The following is a 23345-nucleotide window of genomic DNA, read 5'->3' on the forward strand; positions in this document are numbered from 1 at the left end:
TTCTCATTTGATTCAAGAAAGAGTCTAATATAATAAAAATATCCAATGATCTTTAAAAGATGAGAATATTTAAAAAAATTTAAAATAAATTTGAATTAGAATTGTAAATATATTAATATAAATTTTTTTACATAGAATATTTATAACTTTATCACATGTTCTTGTCATTTTTTATTTTTATTAGATTTAAGCTTTTTTTATTTTAGATATTTTTTAAATAAATAATTTATTTATTGATATATATATATTTTTTTAAAAATATTTATATTTATTATTTATATCATTATCATTTCTAATGAGATAAATAATAAAAAATAAAAAATATTATACAATCAAATTATTTTTATAACCAAATTCAATTAAGTATTTTTTAAAAAAATATTATACAATCAAATTATTTTTATAACCAAATTTAATTAAGTATTTTTTTATATTTTTTCTTTCTTCTCTATTAGACCAATTAATTTTATTCAAAATAATAAAATTTATATTACATCAATTTAAATTATTTTCCATCCATTCCATTTTAAATTATTGTAATAAATAAATAAATTAATTAATAAATTATTAATATATAATTCTTAAAATAATTTAAATTTTAAAAAGATATGTGTATTAATAAAAAAATGAAAATATTTTAAAAAATATCTAAACAAATAATTACCTTAATTAATTTATTAAAAACATTATTATTAACAAAAATTTGTCGACCTATATTTATGTAACTATATTGAACAATTGCAATTGTTTTTAAAATAAACTCCTTCTGAAATTTTAATATTTTAAAATAAACATCACATTTTAATTTTTATTATAATTAAATAATTTTGAAAATAAAATAGTATTTTTGTTTTTCAATACTAATACCCAAAATATTATTGCTTTTTTAATTTTAGATATTTTTTAAATAAATAATTTATTTATTGATATATATTTTTAAAAATATTTATATTTTTTATTATTTATATCATTATCATTTCTAATGAGATAAATAATAAAAATAAAAAATATTATACAATCAAATTATTTTTATAACTAAATTCAATTAAGTATTTTTTTCTTTCTTCTCTGTTAGACCAATTAATTTTTTTTAAAATAATAAAATTTATATTACATCAATTTAAATTATTTTTCCATCCATTCTATTTTAAATTATTGTAATAAATAAATAAATAAATTATTAATATATAATTCTTAAAATAATTTAAATTTTAAAAAGATATGTGTATTAATAAAAAAATGAAAATATTTTAAAAAATATCTAAACAAATAATTACCTTAATTAATTTATTAAAAACATTATTATTAACAAAAATTTGTCGACCTATATTTATGTAACTATATTGAACAATTGCAATTGTTTTTAAAATAAACTCCTTCTGAAATTTTAATATTTTAAAATAAACATCAAATTTTAATTTTTATTATAATTAAATAATTTTAAAAATAAAATAGTATTTTTGTTTTTCAATACTAATACTAAAGATATTATTGTTTTTGTAATATTAAGAAAAATCTTTAATCGTTCTAAAAAAATTAATTAAAAAGATGTTAGTCCATACTTGAGCTGAGCGTGGAAAGAACGCTTACCTGGACACTGGATAGAAGGGTCTATATATACTATAATAATAAAACAATTTTCTCTAACTTCAAAATCAAGCAACGCGATTTATCGGCCTTTCTCTCAGAAATCCCCAAAATTTCCATCCCAAATTGCTTTTCTTTCATCTCCTTGCATTCTTTCTACACTTGATTATGCTCTTCTCTTTCCACACCCCAAAGCCAAACTTTTCCCAACTCTAACCCTAATCCTAATTAATCATTCTCCCCTTCTCCTTCAATCCTCCACCATCGAGCTCCGATTCCAGCTCTGCAACCGCACGCGGAGTTGTTCGTGATTCTCTCATTCGGGAGTTTCGATCGCAGAGGCTCGTCCAAATCCAAGTTCGCAGTTTCGCCTCCTTCACGTTCTTCCCGAGTTGGGTCGGTTGTTAAAGCGCGACCGTCGGAAATTGTTGCTGTTCTTCCTGCTATCGATTCGACGATTGCATCGCTCAGCTCCTAACTGTCGCTGTGCCGGTGCTACTGTGGTTTCTGTTTCCATAGAGGGCTTCGACGGAGATTCTTCTCTTGGATCGTATATTCTGAATGCGTAACGGAATTTTGTGAAGAAGTTCAAGATTCCGCGTTGATTTTTGCTGGCAGAAGAGAATTCTGGTAGGGTTCGTGCTCTTAGCCTCAGCCTCGATTTGATCGATCTTAACCCTAGTAATTTGCAAGTGGAGGACAAAAACAGAGAAAAGAAGAAAAAAGAAATAGAGCTTTGGATATAGTATTGTACTGTTTGTTTTGTTTTGATTTATTTAATGTCAAGGGCCATTCTAGTTTTGGAATTTCACAGGCCCTTTTAATTCATCGTTTATTTTTGTTATCATTGATCTTAATCTTTTTTTTTTTTAAATAGAAAGAACAAATATACGATGGCGGTGTATTATAAATTTAAGAGTACAAGAGATTATAATTCAATTCCCATGGACGGTCCTTTCATCTCTGTTGGAACATTGAAAGAAAAAATATTTGAATCCAAGCATTTAGGCAGGGGTACTGATTTTGATCTCGTGGTAACCAACGCCCAGACCAATGAAGGTTGGTTCTGAGACTTTTTAATTAAAACTATTGTTATTCTCATTCAGATAGCTGTTTGGGTGGCGATACCATGAGTTTGGGGGGTTAATTGTAAAATTAAAATATGGAACTATTGCTTTCGTGGTTAAACTCTCAGTGTTTATCATGTTCCTCTCAAAGTAAACATTTTTGCTAGTCTTGGCTTTCAGGAGTTCATGGTGTTGAAGTTGAGTTTGATGTCACTGACAGTGTTGTTTTACACTGATGTCCAATAAAAATCAGGAAATTGTTGTGTTGTGATTGACAGTTAAATAGGCAATTCTCATGAATTCTATTGGTTAATAAATATATAAGATTACACTGTCAGTACATGAGAATCACTTTACTATGAAATAAATATATAAGATTACACTGTCAGTACATGAGAATCACTTTACGATGAAATTCTTGGTTTTTGTAGTGTTTTTTATTTGACTAACATTGGCCTCCACCTCTTCTATTGCAAAAATCAAACGAAAAGACAACGAGAGAATAGGAAATCCTCGAAGTTAAAATGCTTAGAATGTAGGCCAGGGTGTTGAGAATTTGAGTTCCAGTGAGGTTGTAAGCTAGTTGTAGGAATTACAAGCGCCCAAACCTTGCAGGATTTGCGCAGCATGGTAGTTAATATATATAATTGCCTTGATGAATGGCATATTCAGTGTTTTATAGCTGCTCTGTCTCTTTGGAATTTCAGAATATCTTGATGAAGCAATGCTGATTCCTAAAAATACCTCCGTGTTAATTCGTCGGGTTCCTGGTCTGCCACGTTTACCAATTATTATTGAACTAGAGTATTATCTCTAACCTTTAATCTTAGTACTGTTGTTGGTTTTTGGACTATTGTCATGCATCATGCATGTTGGTTCTTGAAATGGGCAGTCATGGGATTGCTATTCTCATCTTGATACTTCACGTTGTAGTCACACAGTTTTCCCAAGAAACTACCCTTTTGATTTGTGAGAAAATTCTGCGTTGAGTTGCTACTTTCCTTGGCTTTTGCAGGCAAAAAAAGGTGGAAAATACGGCTATGGAAGCTGAACCTGAAAACAGCAGCTTAACAGCTGAAGATGCATCTGCTGTAAAATATGTAAGTCCCTTTTTGCTTTCCATGTGTTCTATTTAATAAACAATTCCACTTCATTCCTATTTTATTTACCTTCTCATAACATGACAGCCAGAAGATTCAGAATGGGATGAATTTGGAAATGATTTGTATGCGATTCCTGATGTACCACCCATTCAATCAAGCAACTTAATTCCTGAAGCTCCTCCAACCAACAAAGCTGATGAAGAAAGTAAGATAAAGGCTTTGATTGATACTCCTGCCTTGGATTGGCAACGGTGAGTAAACTAACCACTTTCCTTCAGTTGTCTTTCTTTATTCCTGGAATCAGCATAAAAAGGGATGATGACTGTAAATATGAATATGAATTACTAGTAAGTAACTTTGTATTCTTTTTCACCTGCAATAATATGGTCAATAATCTCTGGTGGAAGGGATTGCTCATTCTGGAATCAGCACCTGTACTAGAGGAGCAGTTGTTTCTTATTTACCATCATTCCTGCATAAGGATTTCTGCAGAAAATTTCATTTCACATACCAAATGTGCTTTGTTTTGGTGAAATCATTGTCACTCTAGACTTCGCCATATCTAAAGTTTCCTTTTGGCATGCAGTCAAGGATCGGACTTTGGTGCTGGTAGAGGTTTTGGAAGAGGTATGGGTGGACGGATGGCGGGTGGTCGTGGTTTTGGTGAGTCTCCTTTTCCTATTCTATACAAGTTTGAGTCACTGCCTGCTTTGAATACAGATTTTGATATTACTGTTCTAATGCTTATTCACTTACTGAGCAGGGCTGGAGCGGAAAACACCTCCTCAAGGCTATGTATGTCACAGGTGCAAGGTTCCTGGTATTTCCTAGACTCTTATTATTATCAGGGAGAAAAAGGGGCTCTAAATCTGCTTAAATTGCTGGATGGCATTGTCGGTTATGCTTAGCTTACTTAATAAATTTTTTTTTTAGGCCATTTTATTCAGCACTGCCCTACAAACGGTGATCCAAATTATGACATCAAGAGAGTTAAACAACCTACTGGTATTCCGAGATCCATGCTGATGGTGAACCCACAAGGTTCCTATGCTCTACCAAATGGTTCAGTAGCTGTATTGAAGCCAAATGAGTGAGTACATGTTGGTTCTTTGTCTCCATTCTGTCATATGTAGGACTAATATTGTATTTCTCACCTATTCCTGCTAAACAGGGCTGCTTTTGAGAAAGAAATAGAAGGTTTACCTTCCGCCACACGTTCTGTTGGGGATCTACCACCTGAGCTCCACTGCCCCTTGTGCAATGATGTGATGAAAGATGCTGTGCTGACAAGCAAGTGCTGTTTTAAAAGCTTTTGTGACAAATGTATGTTTCTTTGTCTTCCTGAAGAAGTCCTGGTTCTTAGAATTTGAGTAAATACTTACGCATTTAATCTTATAATTCTTCATTAAGCAAGTAAAGAATGCTTTAGATGATATAATCTTTCCTCAGCATTTCTTCCCAATGTACAAACATCTCAGATGAAGTTTTGTAAATATCATTCTGAAAATTCTTTTCAGGTATTAGGGACTATGTTATCTCCAAGTCCATGTGCAAATGTGGTGCAACAAATATTCTTGCAGATGATCTTTTACCAAATAAGACCCTAAGAGATACTATTAATCGTATATTGGAGTCAGGCAATAGCAGTGCTGAAAACGCTGGGAGCACCTTTCAAGTTCAAGGTTATTGAAACTATTTATCATGTGACTCTTACGTGGACTTTATTTGGTTAAAAATTTATTGAAACTAACATGCAAATTGCAATTGTTTTCTCCTCCTTTCTAGATATGGAGTCTGCTCGTTGTCCACAACTGAAGCTTCCATCTCCAACCTCATCGGCTACATCTAAGGGAGAACCAAAGGTTTCACTTGTTCATGAAGGAATGACGAATGTACTGGAAACTGTTGATGATAGAAAAACAGTTTCTGCTCCAGCTCCATTGCAAACATCAGAGCAAGTGAAGCCCAGAATGCCTGATGTAAGTGAAGCTACACATGAGTCGATGAGTGTAAAGGAACCAGCCTCACAAGGGAGTGCTCAGTTGGTTGAGGAGGAAGTCCAGCAAAAAATGGTTCCTGCTGAGGCAGGTAATGTAGATTGCTCATGTCATCGTGTGTAAGACATGTAATAATTTATTTTCTTTGATGACAGTCTCATTTGTAGTTTCAACTTTAAACTTTGCAGGAAAGAAGAAAAAAAGGAAGAAAGTCCATTTGCCTGCAAATGGTAAATCTACTCTCCTGCATTCGAATCTATATATTTATGTTCAAATCTGGACATGTATCTGTAACTTCTCCTTTATATTAAACTTTGCAAACCGGATTGCTGCTTGAACATTTGGGGGAGGAGTACAATACAGAGGTCTTTTTTTTTTTTTTTACCTCTATTTATGTTATTTGTAACAATGTCAAATTATTTTTATCTCTTGCAGATTTTCAGTGGAAAACCCCACACGACCTTGGGGATGAGAGCTACATGATGCCAATGGGCCCAGCACCTGGTTACAATTCATACTGGAACGGCATGCAACCTTGTATGGAAGGATTTATGGGACCATATGGTGTCCCGATGCAAATGATGGGTTATGGCCTGGGCCCCTTGGACATGCCATTTGCAGGTGGTCTGCCTCGTGATCCATTTGGCATGCAGGGTTACATGATGCCTGTTGTTCCACCTCATAGGTATGTTCCTTTTTTTATTATCAAAAATGGTCTTGCATATTTAGATAATTACTATTTTAGAAAGCTAAATTATTGTTTAGGGATCTTGCTGCTGAGTATGGCATGGGGATGAATGTTCCACCTCCAGTTATGAGTAGAGAGGAGTTTGAAGCTCGGAAAGCTGATCGTTGCAGAAAGCGTGAAAATGAGAAACGGATTGATAGGTAAAACAGAATTACTCCTGGATGGCGATTCATTTTATTTTATATATATAATCAATTGACACCAGTGTCGATCTAAGTAAATATTCACTGTTCAACTTTTTATTTGTGTAATTTTTTAAAAAATTACCCATTGGATTAGAAACTTATATATTATAGATCATCTTAAAAAGATTTTGTTAATCTAAAATCATTTGTTATATCTTTTATGCACTTGAAAATAATGTAATATGTTTGTTCAAAATATACATAGATAAAGAGGTCTTCAATTACATGTTTGTTAATGTTTGATTTTGGTAAAATGTGCTATAGATGATCTTTATTATTTGTTAGTGTGATCCAATAGTTGGATTGAAAAATATATATCCTATAAATAGTTATGAGCGCAACCCAGTTTGTGGACTTCTCTAAAAATGATGGAAAAAGAATAGACTCTTTAACAAGAGAAAAAAATCTTCTATGATGAATTCCATAATTGTTGGAACTCTCAAAATGAAGGGGAAAAAACCTAAGCAATGAAATTCTAATTAGGGCGGAAGTTCTAGATAAGGGATTTATGCCATTGGATATATTCCAAAAAATGAATTAGATTATGATCACTGTAACTTTATTTAAACTGACACCTATGTCATCCCATAAATATATATGGAATTTAAACTTAACAGTGAAATGTCTGTTACCACCGAGTTATAACTGTTTTAGACATGATTGCTCGTCTATGTTATCTTTTGCATATTTCTTCTGTATTTTGACTCTGTTTTGTTTACGATTTAACATAATTTTACTTTCTAATAGTTATGATTTGTAGCGGGTATGTCTATCCTTTCTTTTCCCGGGGTTAATAAAGGACAAGGGTTGCATGTTAATCTTAGAAAAAGCTTTGGTTTACAAGATAATCTATTCTTTATTGACGTTGTCTAATGAATTTTTTGTTGCCAAATTTTCCAATGTTATTGTGGTTCTTGTTGCTTGTAATTTTACGTGGGTTATTTTCGAGGTATTTCTGTTTTGTTTATCATTGTTAATGAGTTTGTTTCTTTAATGAAATAGGGATTTCTTCAAAGATCGAGATTTTGGTAGGGAAGCGAGCAGTATTGGGGATGTTCCTATGAAATCAAAAACTGTATGTGCTTTTTGTTCTCTTATTTTGCCTTTATTTATCTGTGGACTTGTATGCGTCATTTACCTTTCTAGGTTTTTCCCACTAAATTTTGGTAGAAACTTGAACCTTGAGCTTGAACAGTAATTGCTTTAGATGATGCCATTCACTGTTTTGGCTTTCTTAAATGATGATAGTAGTCTTTAGCAGTTAGTCTTGCTTGTTTTACAGAGTACTATTCTTGTTGGTCATAAATGGTTGAGGGAGCAGTGCCCACTCAGAACCATATATCTCTAATCAACAGCCACCGGTTGGTTTAAAGTTGATTAAAAGGGAATTGGTAGAACTAGATTAGAGTTGCATTGCTGCACTTGGATGGTAACAGTAATGTGATTAAATTTATATGCTCTCTCTGAGTTCAGAGAATCAGAGTCTCTTTAGCGATCATTTATGGACTATTGTTTTTCGATATTCTTTGACCCATGATACCTTTAGATTTATGCCTTTTATCCTGGTTGTAAGGGTTCTGTTCATAGTTGTTGTCCACTAATGAGGGCAGGGTATAGTGATTAAAATTTAACATTCCTAATTTTTGTCTATATGGTTTTAATAACTAATATATATGGTCTGTACTGCATTATTTATTTTTCGAACATAAAACAAACAAGCTTGGGTCAGTATATTGTTAGTCTGTTTTGTGGCAGTTAAATGTTTTATTTGTCATTCTTGTCATGTCATACATCTGCCTTTTGAGAGGTAAACTTCTAGTCTATATTATGCAGGGTCTAGAAGTTGTAACAAGGGTAACAAGGATGAGTGTGTCACCACGTGAGTTGGAGCCTCCACGTGCTACCAAGAGAAAAGCTGACTACCATGTGGATTGGAATCGGGAATGTGAACGTGACCATGATCATGATCGTGACCAGAGGGACCACCGTGATCGAGAAAGAGGCCATCACCACCATCGCCACCACCGGTCAGAGTCCTCTTCCCGGATGTCATCTGAACCACCAAAACCTCCTCAATTGCACCATCATCTGCAGCTGCAGACCGCAAATAGAAGGCCAGTGTTTTCTCCCGCGTAAGCTTCCCCGCTGAGGAAGAAATGACCAAGGAGGATTTGAGCTCCCAAGGTTATGGCACGCTTGCAATATGAAGAGATATTATAGTTAGAAGTGAACCTCGCTCCCTGATGTACTCTTTTTCCTGACTTCATGGTTTTTTCCCAAAAAAGGTTTTCCTGAAGGGGGTTTTAACGAGGCATCACAGCGAGGGCTAAGGGGCAGAAATTTCAATCCCTTAGTAGCAAGAGCACCCTTGTATAGTCACATTGCATTAGTAATAATATCTCTTTATATTTCTTTATCCTTTTTTTTTTTAATTTTCATTTATCATTACTACGATACGCACTGATTTAAGTTCGAAAAAGTGCAAAAATCCATTGACCGACCTACATGGTCGGCAAGATAAAGCGACGAGGTACAAGTCAGAGTAAAGAGGTTATAAAAGTCGATCGTAATGACTCGGAGATAATGTATCTAACGACTTAAAAGTCGGTTATCCAAGGTAGTATATAAAATGCATTGCAAGAATAACCTAAATTACAGTAATGATTCAATAAACAAAATTGAACGTAAGAAATTCAGCCAATGAAAAACAGAGACGCGAAAACCCTATAAAAGGACCAAGGGTAATGGCTTTTCATAAAAATCTTGCCAAAACAAAAGGATTACTCAACAGAAAGTTTTCCTCTAATCACGTTGGGCAGTAGAAAAATTATCTAACTCTGATAATTTTCTTCCATTTGATGAAAAGTTTTTCTCAAAAAGCTTTATAAAGCCTGAAACAGCAAGAGTTTTTCACAAAGAATCTTAGTACACTAAAAAGCCTTCAAAAAGGTTTTTATGAAAACCAAAAACATCACATGCAAAATAAAACGACGACTTTGTTAAAGGTCCTATCCAAAAAGGACCAAATAAAACAAAAATTGTTGTTAAAGATCTTATAAAAAGGACCGAATGTCAAGGAACCACCAGCAAAACATATAAACAAATATAAAGAGTTCATAAAACGAACCCACAAGTCAGGCCTTTAACAATATCATCACTTGAGACCAAGAAGGGGGATTGAGTCATCCGCAGGGGAAGAGGTCGGCTCGGCCGCAAAAGTTAGAGGGGTCGGTGGGATCTCTTTGGCATTAGAAGCTGAAATCACCTTGGGAGTTGCGGAAGAAGTCGGCATATCTACCCTACGGGGAGGGGATTCAATGATGCGTTGCCCCGCTGTCTTCAGTTCGGAATCAGCCTGGGGACGAGGAGGAGAAACTATCTTTCCATTAATGACAACCTTGTCAGGATGAAGAGGGGATAGGTCCAAGTCGGGAGCAATAATTCCGACTTGTTGCTTCAGCACCCTAAACACCTCTTCAGTACCCTCAACAATGGAGTCCTCCAAGTCCTGGTAGCTCTCTTAAATTGCTCAACCTCCTTTTCAAATAAGGGTGTTCAGATAGCGCAGAGGAGTCTATCCATCTCAATAAAGGTTCAGGGACATGGGAAGACATTTTTTCAGAAAATGGAAGATGTACGTAAAAGATAACACCTACGTTACGCAAAATGAAATCATCAAAAGCCAGTCCGCAGCAAAGCAGTTTTTTTCAAACAAAAGTCAAGAGCAGCCAATAATCACATCCAAAAAGACTTTCACAAAAAAGAAAACCCAAAATCTCAAAAAATCTTCCTACTACGAACAATAAAAATATCACAAAGGAATCTCACTCCCAAAGCATACAAAAGAAACAGAAAATACTATAAAAAGCAAAAGGGAGATACAAAGAACTAATCTTATGAAGAAGAAGATAAAGAGGCAAACACCAATGGGCGAAAGTGCAAGGGAATTGAGTAAGAACAGAGAAAGGAAGTGTCGAAAACGAAAGAAAAGAAAGAAGGAGGGAAAGGTATTTATAAAATACCTGGGGCATAATTGTAAAACGATTCAATCATTAAAAGAGTGCACCGTTATCAATGTAACTGCCTCCACGCATAAATTCAAAAATCTCAACGGACGCGACGGTTGACAAGACACGACGATTGATAATTTGAAATCACGTCGGTTTCTGAATCAAAACCACGTCGGTTTTCCGACTTAAAAAGGAACACTTCGACCTAAGTATCGCCGAATTCAAACAATACTCGAACCTAACTCGCGTTAAAGAGATTGAATTCGAGTAAGGGCACTGTTCATATCCTGGCCTAAAACACAAAATCGGGCCCAACTCAAGTTAAAAGGCTGAATCCAACAGATTAGTCTTCACCGCTTATCCGACCTCCTTCAAGAAGTCGGGGCACGGCGTAAGCAGGCACCAACACTTATCTAAGTGAATAACTGTCTCCGTGAAACCCTCTCCCACTTCTAGAAGAGAGATCTCAACAACCCTAAGATAAAGGGACGGTTATCCACCATCAGAAGTGAAACTACTTTAACGGTGGTTATTTGTTCACCTCCTATAAATACACTGACACACTCAGGTAAATTTAAGTTCCAATACACTTAAACCTGCTTAAGCCTTTCCTGACTTAGGCATCAAAATGTCTTGCAGGTACCACTCCTCACCTTCTCACACACAACTCGGACGGCAGCTCCCTGACGTAGAACAAGTCGGAGACCACCTTCCTTAAACGTTTGGCCTTCTCATTCAAGCCCAATCATCCGATTCTAGGTAAGTCCTTGAATAATAACAATAACAATAATAATAATAATAATAATGATGAAATGTAATAATAACATTAGTAGTAATAACACCAATATAACTGAAAAATAGATAAATAATAATAAGATATATCGATATAACAATAAGTCAATAAATAAGATTTTTTGTATGCTATTATTTTTTAATTTTGGACTCTTGTGAAAATAGCATATCTATGAATTAGCCTCCTAACTTTTTCTAATTTTTTTATACTCAAATCTTTGAAGGTCTTGAAATACTTTCACCACCGTAAAAAGCTCTTTGATTCAGATATTATTCTTTTATTGTTTTTAAATTTTTAAATGCAACGATTGTTTCTTTTACCTACCACTTTATCGGTCAAGAGAGTTTGAGTTGGAGTAAACACCCAACCCGGTCCCTGTCCATTTTTAATTAGGACAACACGATCCCTCACCAGAAAATTAACCCACACCGGTCCCTATCTATGCGAAAAATCACTCATCGCGCCTCCTCCCATGTATCCCCCGTCCATAGTTGACGAAAAAAGCTGATGTGTCATTTACCGGCGCTGATTTGTCAGTTAACCCAGAGTTAATTGCCAACGTGGATAAGGGATAATGGACAGGGGTCGATTTGTCCCCCTATCACATTAAAAAAATGACGCAGTTGCTAGGTTAATAAGAAGCAAACATCATTCTCACCCTCATAACCCCCAAGCCCTAACTCAAATTTACAGAATAACCAAAATCCCACAACCTTCTTCACGCGATAGGAAAGAGAGTGGTGGAAGTAGCAAGTGTTGGTGCTGACAAGAGTGCTGACAAGGCCGCCAGAAAGGACTTGGAGGACTCCTCTAATGCCACACTTGACGGAGTCACTGACGTCGTGTAGTGGAGGAGGCAGCTTGTGTCGGCATTCAGGTTAGTAATGAATTTGGGCATCTAAAACATTATTCTAATCCAATCTCTGTTCCTAAATTGCATGTTGGTGTCTTAGTGTTCAATAGGTTGAAATGGGTTGCTTGGTTGTTTATTTTTATAAATGTTGTGATGCTGAATGGATTTTGAACTTTTTTAGTTAATTTGTTAAATAATTGATGTTAATTGTCAGTAGTTTAGATGATTGGCACAGTGATGTTAAACTGTCATGAATTGGATTTTGATTAGTAAAAATAATTTCCAGATGGATGAGCTTGAAGTAGTTCGTGTTTTTCATCATGGAGGAATTTTTAAGAGGAATGCACAGAGCAAATTAGAATATGTTGATGGAAAAGTCAAGAAGTGGCCACCTTTAGACATTGATTTGGTAAACTTCTTTGATTTTGAAACGTTACTGAAGGAGTTGGGTTATAGGGAGTATAAGACTATATTTTGGTTTGATTGCATGGCACCTGATTTGGAATCTGGCTTACATGTAATAAGGGGTAATACTGAGATAAATGACATGAGGTCTAACAATATTAAAAACAAGGAGACAAACGAGATTCATATCTACTTTGATCACCCGGTTAGTGTGCCAGAAGTTGTGGATGAGGAGATGCAAGCTGAGGAGGTTATTATGAGTGACTCATCTTCCTCAGGTGATGGGTATGAAACAACTGAGGACGAGCCATATAAGCCACATCCTCCAAAATATGAAGAGACTCATAGTAGTGACGATAGTGAGGTATAGAAAAGGAAGGAGAGATTGAAGAAAAAGAAGAAGAAAATGGTGTCACCAAGAAAGAGAGCTAGTCAAGGTCCAGCTGGGGAGGTGAAGGATGGATCAGATGGTGAGGTTAAGTTTGGCCCAAATAGGGATTTAAGCAAGGATGGCCCAACAAAAAATAGGGATAAGCCTGGACCAAGTAAAGGTGGTCCATGTTATTCTCCAAAGACAGCCAAGAAACAGACTTCCAAGAGGTATTCTGGTAGGAGGAGGAAACATATTCTGAGGGATGGAAAAATTGGGGCAGAAGGTGCAGTAGTTGATGGGCTTGAAGCAGGTGGTGGTGTGGAGGCTAGACATGGACTGACTGGGAATACAATGGCATCAAGTTCTGATATTGTTGGGGAAGAGCTAGACTCAGATTATGAAAAGCCTTATGAATATGAGAGTGAAGCATTTAACAGTCCGGTGTCTGATGATGATGAAAACAGGACTGCATTTGATGCTTTCAATGAGGAGACAGAATATGGGAAAGTTAAATTTAAGGTGGGGCAAACATTCATCACAATGGAAAGTTTTAAGAATGCACTAAAGGACTACTTTGTGTATGAAGGGAAGGATGTGATGTATCTAAAGAATGAAAAGAAGAGGGTGAGGACTGCATGTGCAGGAGAGAATTGTCCTTGGTTGATTCTAACCTCTTGGAACAGTGCTGGGGGTGTTATCAGGTGAAGACACTGGTTAATGAGCACAATTGTGCTAGAAATTTTGGCAGTAATCTAGCTAGCAGAGAATGGGTGACATCAAAGTTGGTGAAAAGGCTACTGACTCAGCCTAAGTTAAGGCCTAAACAGGCAAGGGATTATATGATTGAGGAGTACAATGTACATCTTAGTGAGAAAATGATAAGCAGGGGACTAAAGGTTGCCAGAGAGATAGTTATAGGCAACGAACAAGTTCAGTATGGAAAGTTTCGTGACTATCTGATGGAACTACACAGGAGTAATCCAGGGAGCACAGCTACGATTGATGTCATACCTCAGCCAGAGTCGCTGCCACTGTTCGACAAATTGTATATAAGTTTGGATGCATGTAAAAGGGGTTTTATAGCTGGGTGCAGGCCTCTAATCGGGTTGGACGGGTGCTTCCTCAAAGTTTGCTTGCTTTCTATAATATATTGAATTTTGTCACAGAGCAAACCCAGAAAAGCTAAGAAGAAACTACCCAAAAATCATAGAGAAGAAACTTCAGTTTTGCAATCTGCACCACCAGCTGAGGAGGTTCTTTTTTTTCTATTGTTTAAAAAAACAAAACCTGTTTCATCCAACAAATTATTACATCTCAATCTCTTAAAGTTTTCATTCATATAGTTGCTAAACCTACATTGTTACAGGCTGCAGGAAAAAACTCCAATGACAACCCTCCAACAGTTAGGGAGAAGCAGCAGATTGTTAGGCTTCCAACTCCATTTTTCGTGCCTCCACCTATACCAGCACCGGGGCCAACCTTATGGTTCAAATCTCAACCTTTCCAAGCCCCAAACCTGGTGCCTCACTGCTCACAGCTCCAATCCAATGACTCAATAGCTGGGAAGACTACTCTAGGAACTAGTCATGATGCGATTTCTGAAGAGACGATGGCAGCTGCAAATTCCACTACAGCATCACGACTTCTGAAATTTGCGCCAATACCCGGCTACCGGCCTCCAGGCTTAGGCCTCCTAAGAAGGGGTGACACTTATAATAGGAATTTATATATGTGATACTGAGATATGTGATACTGTTATTTTGGTATTTTGAGACTTTAGTTTGAAGGATACAATTATGTCAGCAAATGTTTTGCTGTTATTTTGGTATTTACAAATGTCTAAGTTTTGATTAGGGCCATGTTGCCTCTGCAATGATATTATCACTGTGAACATACGAGTTACATCTTTCTTGACAATATGAATATAATAGTACTTTTTGCTATGCTTTATAAGGTTTACTTCAATCTATGTTACATGCACAAATATTTGCTGCTCTAATTTGCATTAAGTTCAGGTAACAAACTTTAAACACTCATCATAATAATTCATCTTCATATAACTTACATCCAAAATGTTTACATTTTCAATTTCATCTTGCCACACAGTTCTTAGATACCCTAAAGTTATTCATTATGTTGCATACATAGCTGTCCTAAATAAACAGGCAACCATAACCCCAATCAAAAATACAAAAATACTACAACCTAACCCTAAACATTTACTTTCACCCATTTTTTCCTGCTCTTTCCCAATTGATTTTCTAATCCAATCAGCCTCATTTCTAACTCTTTTACTTTGTCATCCACCGCATCACTAAGGCCTTCAAATCGCTGCTGGTTCTTCTGCAATACCCCTTTTGATGTTGTCTTCGAAAAATGCTCATTAAAGGAAGAGACATAATCATCTAGCCATATAAAAAAAATGAGCAACATCCTTCTGCAGTCAACATATAGACAGATATAAAAAGGTTAAAATCATGAACAGACCTAGAACTAAATATAGAATTTTTGTACATTCAACACAAAGTTTTACATGAACATACCTTGAATTTAGGGCACCGTAAGAATAACCTATTCGGATTACTTTTGGTCCCAGACATGAACAGAACAGCATCAGACCCGCAACAGCATTTTGGGGAGACCCATCTCTTCTTCTTTCTACCTACAATACTCTCATTAGAGTTCATGCTATAACTCCAACTATCACCAGCTCGCAGGTTGGAGGATGCACAACGTTCTCCACTTCCAACCATGGTCTCCTAGGGTTTCTTATTTAGACTATGAATACTTTGCAGAGGTTGGGGAATGAAATGATGAAGGAAACGTTTGCTTCTTATTAACCTAGCAACGACGTCGTTTTTTAATGTGACAGGGGGACAAATCGACCCCTGTCCATTCCCACTTATCCACCTTGGCACTTAACTTTGGCTTAACTGCCAGATCAGCGCCGGTAAGTTACACATCAGCTTTTTCTGTCAACTATGGACGGGAGATACATGGGAGGGGGCGCGATGAGTGATTTTTCGCATAGACAAGGACTGGTGTGGGTTAGTTTTTTGGTGAAGGATCGCGTTGTCCTAATTAGAAATGGACAAGAACCGAATTGGGTGTTTACTCTTTAAGTTGTGTTACACACTTACCCCTAAAATTAATAATATGGCACATACTATATAAACAGATTAAGTTATTGTTTATCTTTTAATTTTTCTAGTTCTATAATAATATAATAAAATAAATTTAATTAAGATTGTACATTTAATTAAAAAAATAAATCATTTATTGTTCCTAAATCTGTACTCTAAAATCTTTAAAGATTTAGTTTAATATTTATTTATGAACTTGTAATTTGTAAGTTAAATTTGTTAATGTAACTTAAGATATGTTAATGTTTGAGTTCTAATTATATAACAAATTTTTTAAATTTAAAATAATTTAATAATTAATTTTTATCTATTTTTTTATCTAATTTAAATTCGATTTTATTGTGATTTGAAAGTAATAACATCTAATTAAATTTAAGGTTAAATAAAAATCTAAAAAATAGACCCATTCAATATTTAAAAGTCAAGTATCGAGATAAATACATCCAATTTTAAATACATCTCTTAATTAGAATTTTGTTCTTAAAATAGTTATTATTAAATAAATAATTAATGACAAATTGACGCAATTATTCTGAATTTTTTTTGGACAAATATTTTAAAATAAAAAATTATTTACTTACAATTGATATTAAAAAGCATACTAAAAATCTCATTATTATTATGACATTTGAGTTATAGTTCGTTGGCATATAATAGAATTGAATATTATGAAATGTATGTTATTAATATTAATATATAATCAGAAAATAATTAAAAATTGTCAGATCGCATAGAATTACTAGGATAAAGATTTTAAAAATATTTTTTTAAAGATATTTTTAATCATTAAAATTTAACATATATAATCGATGAAACTGTTTTATTTTTATTAAAATTAGACCAAACAAATTAATTTAACTAAAAAACTAATCAATTAAATTTTGAACCAATTTAAATTAATATTTTTTTATAAAAATTGATTACAATATTTTTATTATAAAAAAAAACTAATATATATATATATATATATATATATATATATATATATATATATATTAATTTTGATTTTGTGTGTGAGTGCATACACTGTAGCTACCTGCCTAGTGCCTACCTTTCTTCTCTCAGATCTCATCATCTGCTGAACTTAGACTGAATCATGGCTGCAAAATTTGAGGGTGGAGCATACCTCTCTTCCTTTGTTGATGCTGTTCTGAACAGGTTGTCTTCGGTCAATTCAACCCCAATAGCAACCAAGCTAGCTGACCAGAAGTTGCTTCAAAGGATGAAGGCAAGTCTCCGTGCTGTTCGATGTGTGCTTGATAATGCTGAGCAGAAGCAGATCAAAGACCAAGAAGTCAAGAAATGGCTTTTTGACCTCCAAGATTCTCTCTATATGGCTGATGACTTGCTTGATGAACTCTCCACTAAAGCTGCCATTGCCACTCCCATTCAAACGGATCCAGGTAACTCTTCTTCCTGGACTCACTATGTTGATTCAATCTTAGAAGATAGTGATGATGCTGAGATTGGGATAGTAAATAGCATGCAAGACATAGTTCATAAATTGGAGTCTCTTGTTGAAGAGAAAGATGATCTTGGTCTAAAACAAGAGCTTGTCAAAGATGTGGAGGACATGTCATGGAGAATTCAATCATCTCTGGTTGAAACTTATGAGATATTTGGAAGGGATAATGACAAGAAAGCCATAATAGAATTGTTATTAGATGATACTTGTGATGCTAACATATCTGTTATCCCCATTGTTGGTATGGGAGGAGTTGGAAAAACTACCTTGGCTCAGCTGGTTTACAATGATGCTAGAGTGGAGGGGGAATTTGACATTAGAGCATGGGTGTGTGTTTCCGACCAATTTGACATTGTTAATGTTACAAAAACCCTAATAAAAGCTGCAGGTGCTAGTTCTTGTAACGAGGATGATTTAAGTTTACTTCAAACTGGATTGAAGGATAAGTTAATGGGGAAGAAATTCTTAATTGTTTTGGATGATGTGTGGATTGATAATTCCAGAAGCTGGAAAAGTCTTCAAAAACCTTTTCAATATGGGAAAAAGGGAAGCAAGGTTCTTGTAACAACTCGAAATGATAATGTTGCCGATGTAGTGAAAACTATTTCAGCATATAAGCTTGGTTTATTGTCAGAGAAAGATTGTTGGTCACTTTTTGTGAAACGTGTATTTCTTTCTACTGCATCGGAGTATTCAACTCTAGAATCGGTTGGTCGAGAACTTGTCAAAAAGTGCAAAGGGCTACCTTTGGCGGTAGAGGCCCTTGGTTCCTTATTACGTACAATAAACTATGATGAAAGGGATTGGGATAGTGTATTGAAAAGTGAACTATGGGAAGTTTTTGAAGATCAGAATGACGAGATTATTCCTGCATTAAGAATTAGCTATCATTATCTTCCTTCAAATCTAAAGCGATGCTTTGTTTATTGTTCTTTGTTTCCAAAAGATTATGAATTTGATAAAGGTGAGCTGGTCTTGCTATGGATGGCAGAGGAACTTTTACAGCCAAAAGGAAAAAAGTCTTTGGAAGAACTTGGTTGTGAATATTTCGATCAATTGGTTGCAAGGTCCTTTTTTCAGTCCTCTAGTACTGATAACAGCTTCTATGTGATTCATGATATCATGCATGATTTGGCAACAATTTATGCTGGAGAATTCTATTTTAGAGCTGAAAAATTTGAGGAAAATAACAGGATCAGCAATAAAACTCGCCATTTATTGCATAACTCAAGAGGAAACTATCCCTTCTCGAAACTTGTTGCAGCTTGTGGTAGGGTAAAAGATGTGAGGACATTTCTTGAAATAAATTTGGATGATGATGATCATCCTTTCAATATGGAAAGCGCTCCTCATATCTTTTCATCACAGCTGAAGTGCTTAAGAATTTTGTCATTTAATACATTTCCTCTTTATTCATTACCCAATTCAATAGGTGAATTGATTCATCTGCGTTATTTGGATCTCTCGTATACATGTATACAGACATTGCCTGAGGAATTGTGTACTTTGTACAATCTCCAAACATTGAAGTTGAAGAAATGTCGTTGGCTAATGAAGCTACCCAACAATATGCAAGATCTTGTAAATTTACGTCATCTTGATATTGAAGGAGCTGGTCTTGAAGAGATGCCAAAAGGAATAAGCAAAATGAAGGATTTGCAGTTTTTAAGTGACTTTGTTGTCGGCAAGCATGCAGAGAATAATGGAATTAAAGAATTGGGAGCTCTTGCAAATATTCACGAGACGCTTCGCATTTGCCAATTAGAGAATGTCATTGATGGTGATCAAGCTTTGGAGGCAAGAATGGCTGAGAAGAAGAACATTAGGAGTCTATATTTGACTTGGTCATCGGACAACCATACGGCTGATTCTCAAGATATAATCAACAATCTAAGGCCTCACACAAACTTGAGAGAGCTATCAATCAATGAGTACATGGGTCAAACATTTCCAAATTGGTTAGGACATTCTTCCTTCAGAAATATGACCAAAATCTACTTGAAATGCTGCAGCAATTGTATTGAGCTTCCTTCACTTGGACAGCTACCCTCTTTGAAGCACTTGCAGCTCAGCGAGTTTAACAAATTAACGCGCGTCGGTGCTGAGTTTAACAAACATGCTGAATCTTCTTCTTGTGGGACACCCTTTCCAATGCTTGAAACTCTGTGTTTTTCTGATATGTATTGCTGGGAGGAGTGGCTTTTAGTTTCATCTGAGTTTGAGTTGGATGCTTTTCCTCGGCTTAGGGTGCTTACAATGCGAAATTGTCCTTTGTTAAGGGGAGATTTACCCAGTCAACTACCTGCTTTGAAAAGCCTTCGCATTAGTCAATGTGCTCAACTTGCCTTTACTCTCCCAAGAGCAGATGCAATGCTCAAGTTATCTGTTGAAGGACCCCACCAAGTGGAGGCCGTCTTTGAGGCCATTGCTCGCAACCAACTAAACTGTCTACAATCTTTAAGAATCTCAAGATGTTATTCATCCATATCATTTCCCGGAGCATGTATGCCTTCTTCATTGCAAAACTTGGAAATTCTCGGTTGCCCATATCTAGAGTTCCCAATGTCGCAGAAGCTGTGTGAGTCATTACAGTCGGTATCAATATTCGACAGTTGTTTTTCACTTGTGTCCTTCCCTTTGGCAAGCTTTCCAAATCTCACTGCACTCAGAATTTCATCCTGTAAAAATATGAGGTCTCTGGAGGAATCATATCCTACTGCTGCTTCAACTTCAAGTCTCCGCTCTTTAAGCATCAACAGCTGTCCTAGTCTTGTGTCTTTTGAGATGGTTGCACCCCATCTAGAGGATCTCTTCCTAAGCGATTGCTCAGAAATTGAGTCATTTCCTGAAGGGGGTTTGCCACCAAACCTGAAAATGCTTGACATCCGAAGTTGCAAGAAGCTGGTCACGTACCTAGCATCCATGGACTTGCGTGATCACTGTCTTACACATCTTGACATTGAACATCCTTATGATAACATCAATTCCTTCCCCATGGACGGTTGCCTGCCATCCTCCCTTGAGACTCTCTATTTGCGATGCTTTCCAAGTCTAGAAATCTTAGACTGCAAGGGACTTTACCATCTCCAGGAGCTATTGATAGATCATTGTCCCAACCTGCAGGATGTTGCGGGGAAAAGCTTTCCTGCCTCTCTGTCAATTCTCAAATTATATGGAGATTCTTTGCTGAAGAAATGCTGGCAGATGAAGGACCCGCTGATTTTGTCCAAAATGTCCCACGTCCGCAACATCAATGATGACGGACTTTGGATTTCATGACTCAAGAAAGTACAATTGCTTTTTCTGTCCATCATCTTCAACAGGTAATGTGTTTCAGTCTCTCCTAAATTTATTGCATGTTGTCCAAATATATTTTTTGGTTCTCTAATTTGTAATTTTTAAGGCCTGAGAATGCAACTGAATTGTGATGATTAGTTTAGACACTCAAGACTTTGTTGATAAAATGAGGTGTTATTTGTTACCTTACTGAAAGTCACACTATACTTATTGCACGAGTTATTTGTTGATGTTACAGTACTCTTGGATTTCATCGAAACTATCCTTATTCAACCAGAGTAACTTGAATTTCCCAGTTCAACCATGGGCTTGATTTATTGCTGAACTCACAAATGGAGCATCAAACTCGACTATTATAGGTATGTTCTTACTGCTGGGGTCCTATATCATTGCTTGTACGCATGGTATGCCTTCTTATTATGGTTTTTTCATAGGAAGCAAAGAGATAACTATGTGCCCGAGGTTTTGTTTTGTTGCGTTCAGGGATGTAAAAGTCGCTGAAATCTGTTGGTTAAGCACTTGTATCAAATTGATAATCCAAATGAAATTCAGCCCAAGTTTACATAAATAGGTTCTTAGTAGAGTTTTCACTTTATCATTCAAGTAGGAAATGAAGGAGCAGAGTAATTTGGACAAGCAAGGAGAATAATGCTGAAGGATTCTGAGACATGACATGTTGACTGTAAATTTGCAAATGCAGCATGTTCTTGAAGTGGTTCAAGCTCCATGATAAATCCAAATTGTGTACATTCTATTGTGACTGCACCCATAGAGGTGGTTAACAAACCTGAAGTCAATAGCAAAAAGAAAGATAATTCTATTAAATTGGTTTGAATTAATTTTTATTTACTCACTATTTGTGGCTTAAATGTTTGGCCTTACATGTATATACCTTGTATATCATTTGGAAATAGTACTGTCAATATGACGAAAGACTTGAGATTTCAGTTTAACAAGGATTTCATTTTCTGCATGTGGCTCATTTGCTGTTTAAAGTGGCTTCTTTTTTTCCTTTGTTTCATCCTAGTTCCTACGATTTTGTAAGCAAAGTCAAGCAATAATTACACACACACATATTGAAGATAACAAATGTTGCAGGAACATGACAATTTGAGAAGAAAGGAAAAGCTAGGAAAGTTGTCAAATATGGTTTATGGAATCATAGTAGAAGAAAGCAATGAGGCAAATGGGACTGCAGCACATGGAAGCAGCCAAAAGCATTTTCCGGACACTTTTCGATATAAGAAGGAAACCTATGTTGTTAATTTGATGAGGAAATTTTAAAAGGAAATTGTAAATAGCCTTTTGAAGGAATACAGACATCATCATCATCATCATCATCATCATCATCATCATCTAAGTTTTTAGTCCTTCAGCTTGAAGATAGCCTTTTGAAGTCTGAAGATATATCTATTTAACACATTAGAACATTTCTAAAATATTATTCAACTTTATATATAGTCATGTATGTAGCAAACTCTTGCCTCTGACCTGCAAAATTATGCAGCAAAATAGCACTACCAAGATACACCAAAATGCAGTGCATTCTGAACTCATTTGGTATCAGAACTCAAGTATTAGATTAATTCTTATTAATCTATGTTTATTTTCTTAGAGGTAATGACCAATTCGGTACCCGAAAGATTCAAACGCTGACATTTTGGTACCCAACTATTGATATTGACAAAAAGGTACCTAAATTATTTAAAATTTTGCCAAGCGTGTCCAAGAGCTTGCCGGAGCATAGCTCCGGTGAGTACGATGCTTACGTGGTGGGCGGTTTTTGCTGACAAGGCTAGTGTTATGTTAGATGGAATTTCTAATTTTAATTATGCTTATCCTACTTGGAAAATAAACTAAACCTAATTTGAACATTAGTTTTGCCCCAATTTTGCCCTAAAACCCAATTAGCATATAGCAAGTTACTAGTTACTGAGTTACTGTGGTTATTGTGTCACTAGCGAAAATCAAAGGTCACGTAGAGAGGGAGAGACGTTGCTCTCGAAGCTTGGCGCAAAGAAGAAGAAGGATAGAAGACGATACGCATTGTCGAATCAAGGGTAAGGGTTCTCAAGTGGCATCGTGGGATCACCATTGTTGGCAAGGAGCAACTCTACGAAGAGGTACGTTCTGCTTCATATTCTTTGTTTATGTTCTGTTTTTTTGCGTTTGCTGGTGACATCCTGTTTATTCATTATATCTTCTCTCTACTATTTCTTAGATGGATCGTTTAGTTACGTTTGTGTATCATCACATGGGTTGCTTGAAAAAGGTTAGAGATGGGAATGTGATATACGAAGGGGGTTTAGTCACTGAGAT

General features: G+C 35.5%; 2 protein-coding genes across 9 annotated transcripts; both read left to right on the forward strand.

Moving 5' to 3' along the window:
* Positions 1–1662: 1662 nt before the first annotated feature.
* Positions 1663–9083, forward strand: LOC130961396 (E3 ubiquitin ligase PQT3-like). Of its 4 annotated transcripts, XM_057887257.1 has the most exons (16): positions 1663–2217; positions 2465–2646; positions 3362–3458; positions 3670–3754; positions 3842–4008; positions 4344–4420; positions 4521–4577; positions 4691–4847; positions 4929–5080; positions 5275–5439; positions 5543–5845; positions 5943–5984; positions 6190–6439; positions 6520–6642; positions 7690–7762; positions 8521–9083. In XM_057887257.1, the coding sequence occupies exons 2-16, from the start codon at positions 2481–2483 to the stop codon at positions 8821–8823; spliced, it is 2217 nt and encodes a 738-aa protein (XP_057743240.1). In that variant the 5' UTR covers positions 1663–2217; positions 2465–2480; the 3' UTR covers positions 8824–9083. The 4 variants fall into 4 exon arrangements, with proteins under 4 accessions (XP_057743240.1, XP_057743241.1, XP_057743242.1 ...); XM_057887258.1 differs by lacking the exon at positions 2465–2646; XM_057887259.1 differs by lacking the exons at positions 2465–2646; positions 3362–3458.
* An 8207-nt stretch (positions 9084–17290) lies between these two features.
* Positions 17291–22564, forward strand: LOC130963724 (putative disease resistance protein At3g14460). Of its 5 annotated transcripts, none has more exons than XR_009079848.1 (3): positions 17291–21052; positions 21265–21385; positions 22125–22564. XR_009079848.1 is itself a non-coding variant. In XM_057889828.1 (2 exons), the coding sequence occupies exon 1, from the start codon at positions 17361–17363 to the stop codon at positions 21006–21008; it is 3648 nt and encodes a 1215-aa protein (XP_057745811.1). In that variant the 5' UTR covers positions 17291–17360; the 3' UTR covers positions 21009–21052; positions 21265–22085. The 5 variants fall into 5 exon arrangements, 1 of the variants encoding a protein (XP_057745811.1); XR_009079847.1 differs by lacking the exon at positions 22125–22564 and adding an exon at positions 21461–22085; XR_009079849.1 differs by lacking the exon at positions 22125–22564 and adding an exon at positions 21510–22085.
* The last annotated feature ends 781 nt before the right edge of the window (positions 22565–23345 follow it).

This window comes from Arachis stenosperma, chromosome 2, assembly GCF_014773155.1.
Source record: "Arachis stenosperma cultivar V10309 chromosome 2, arast.V10309.gnm1.PFL2, whole genome shotgun sequence".
Lineage (NCBI taxonomy): Eukaryota > Viridiplantae > Streptophyta > Magnoliopsida > Fabales > Fabaceae > Arachis > Arachis stenosperma.

Excerpts from the sequence above, each read along its gene's own strand:
- LOC130961396 (XM_057887257.1), top strand. The coding sequence starts at position 2,481 with ATGGCGGTGTATTATAAATTTAAGAGTACAAGAGATTATAATTCAATT. Across the intron at positions 4,578-4,690 it reads TCACAGGTGCAAGGTTCCTG|GCCATTTTATTCAGCACTGC; the intron begins GTATTTCCTAGA and ends TTTTTTTTTTAG. Across the intron at positions 5,440-5,542 it reads GAGCACCTTTCAAGTTCAAG|ATATGGAGTCTGCTCGTTGT; the intron begins GTTATTGAAACT and ends CCTCCTTTCTAG.
- LOC130963724 (XM_057889828.1), top strand. The coding sequence starts at position 17,361 with ATGGCTGCAAAATTTGAGGGTGGAGCATACCTCTCTTCCTTTGTTGAT.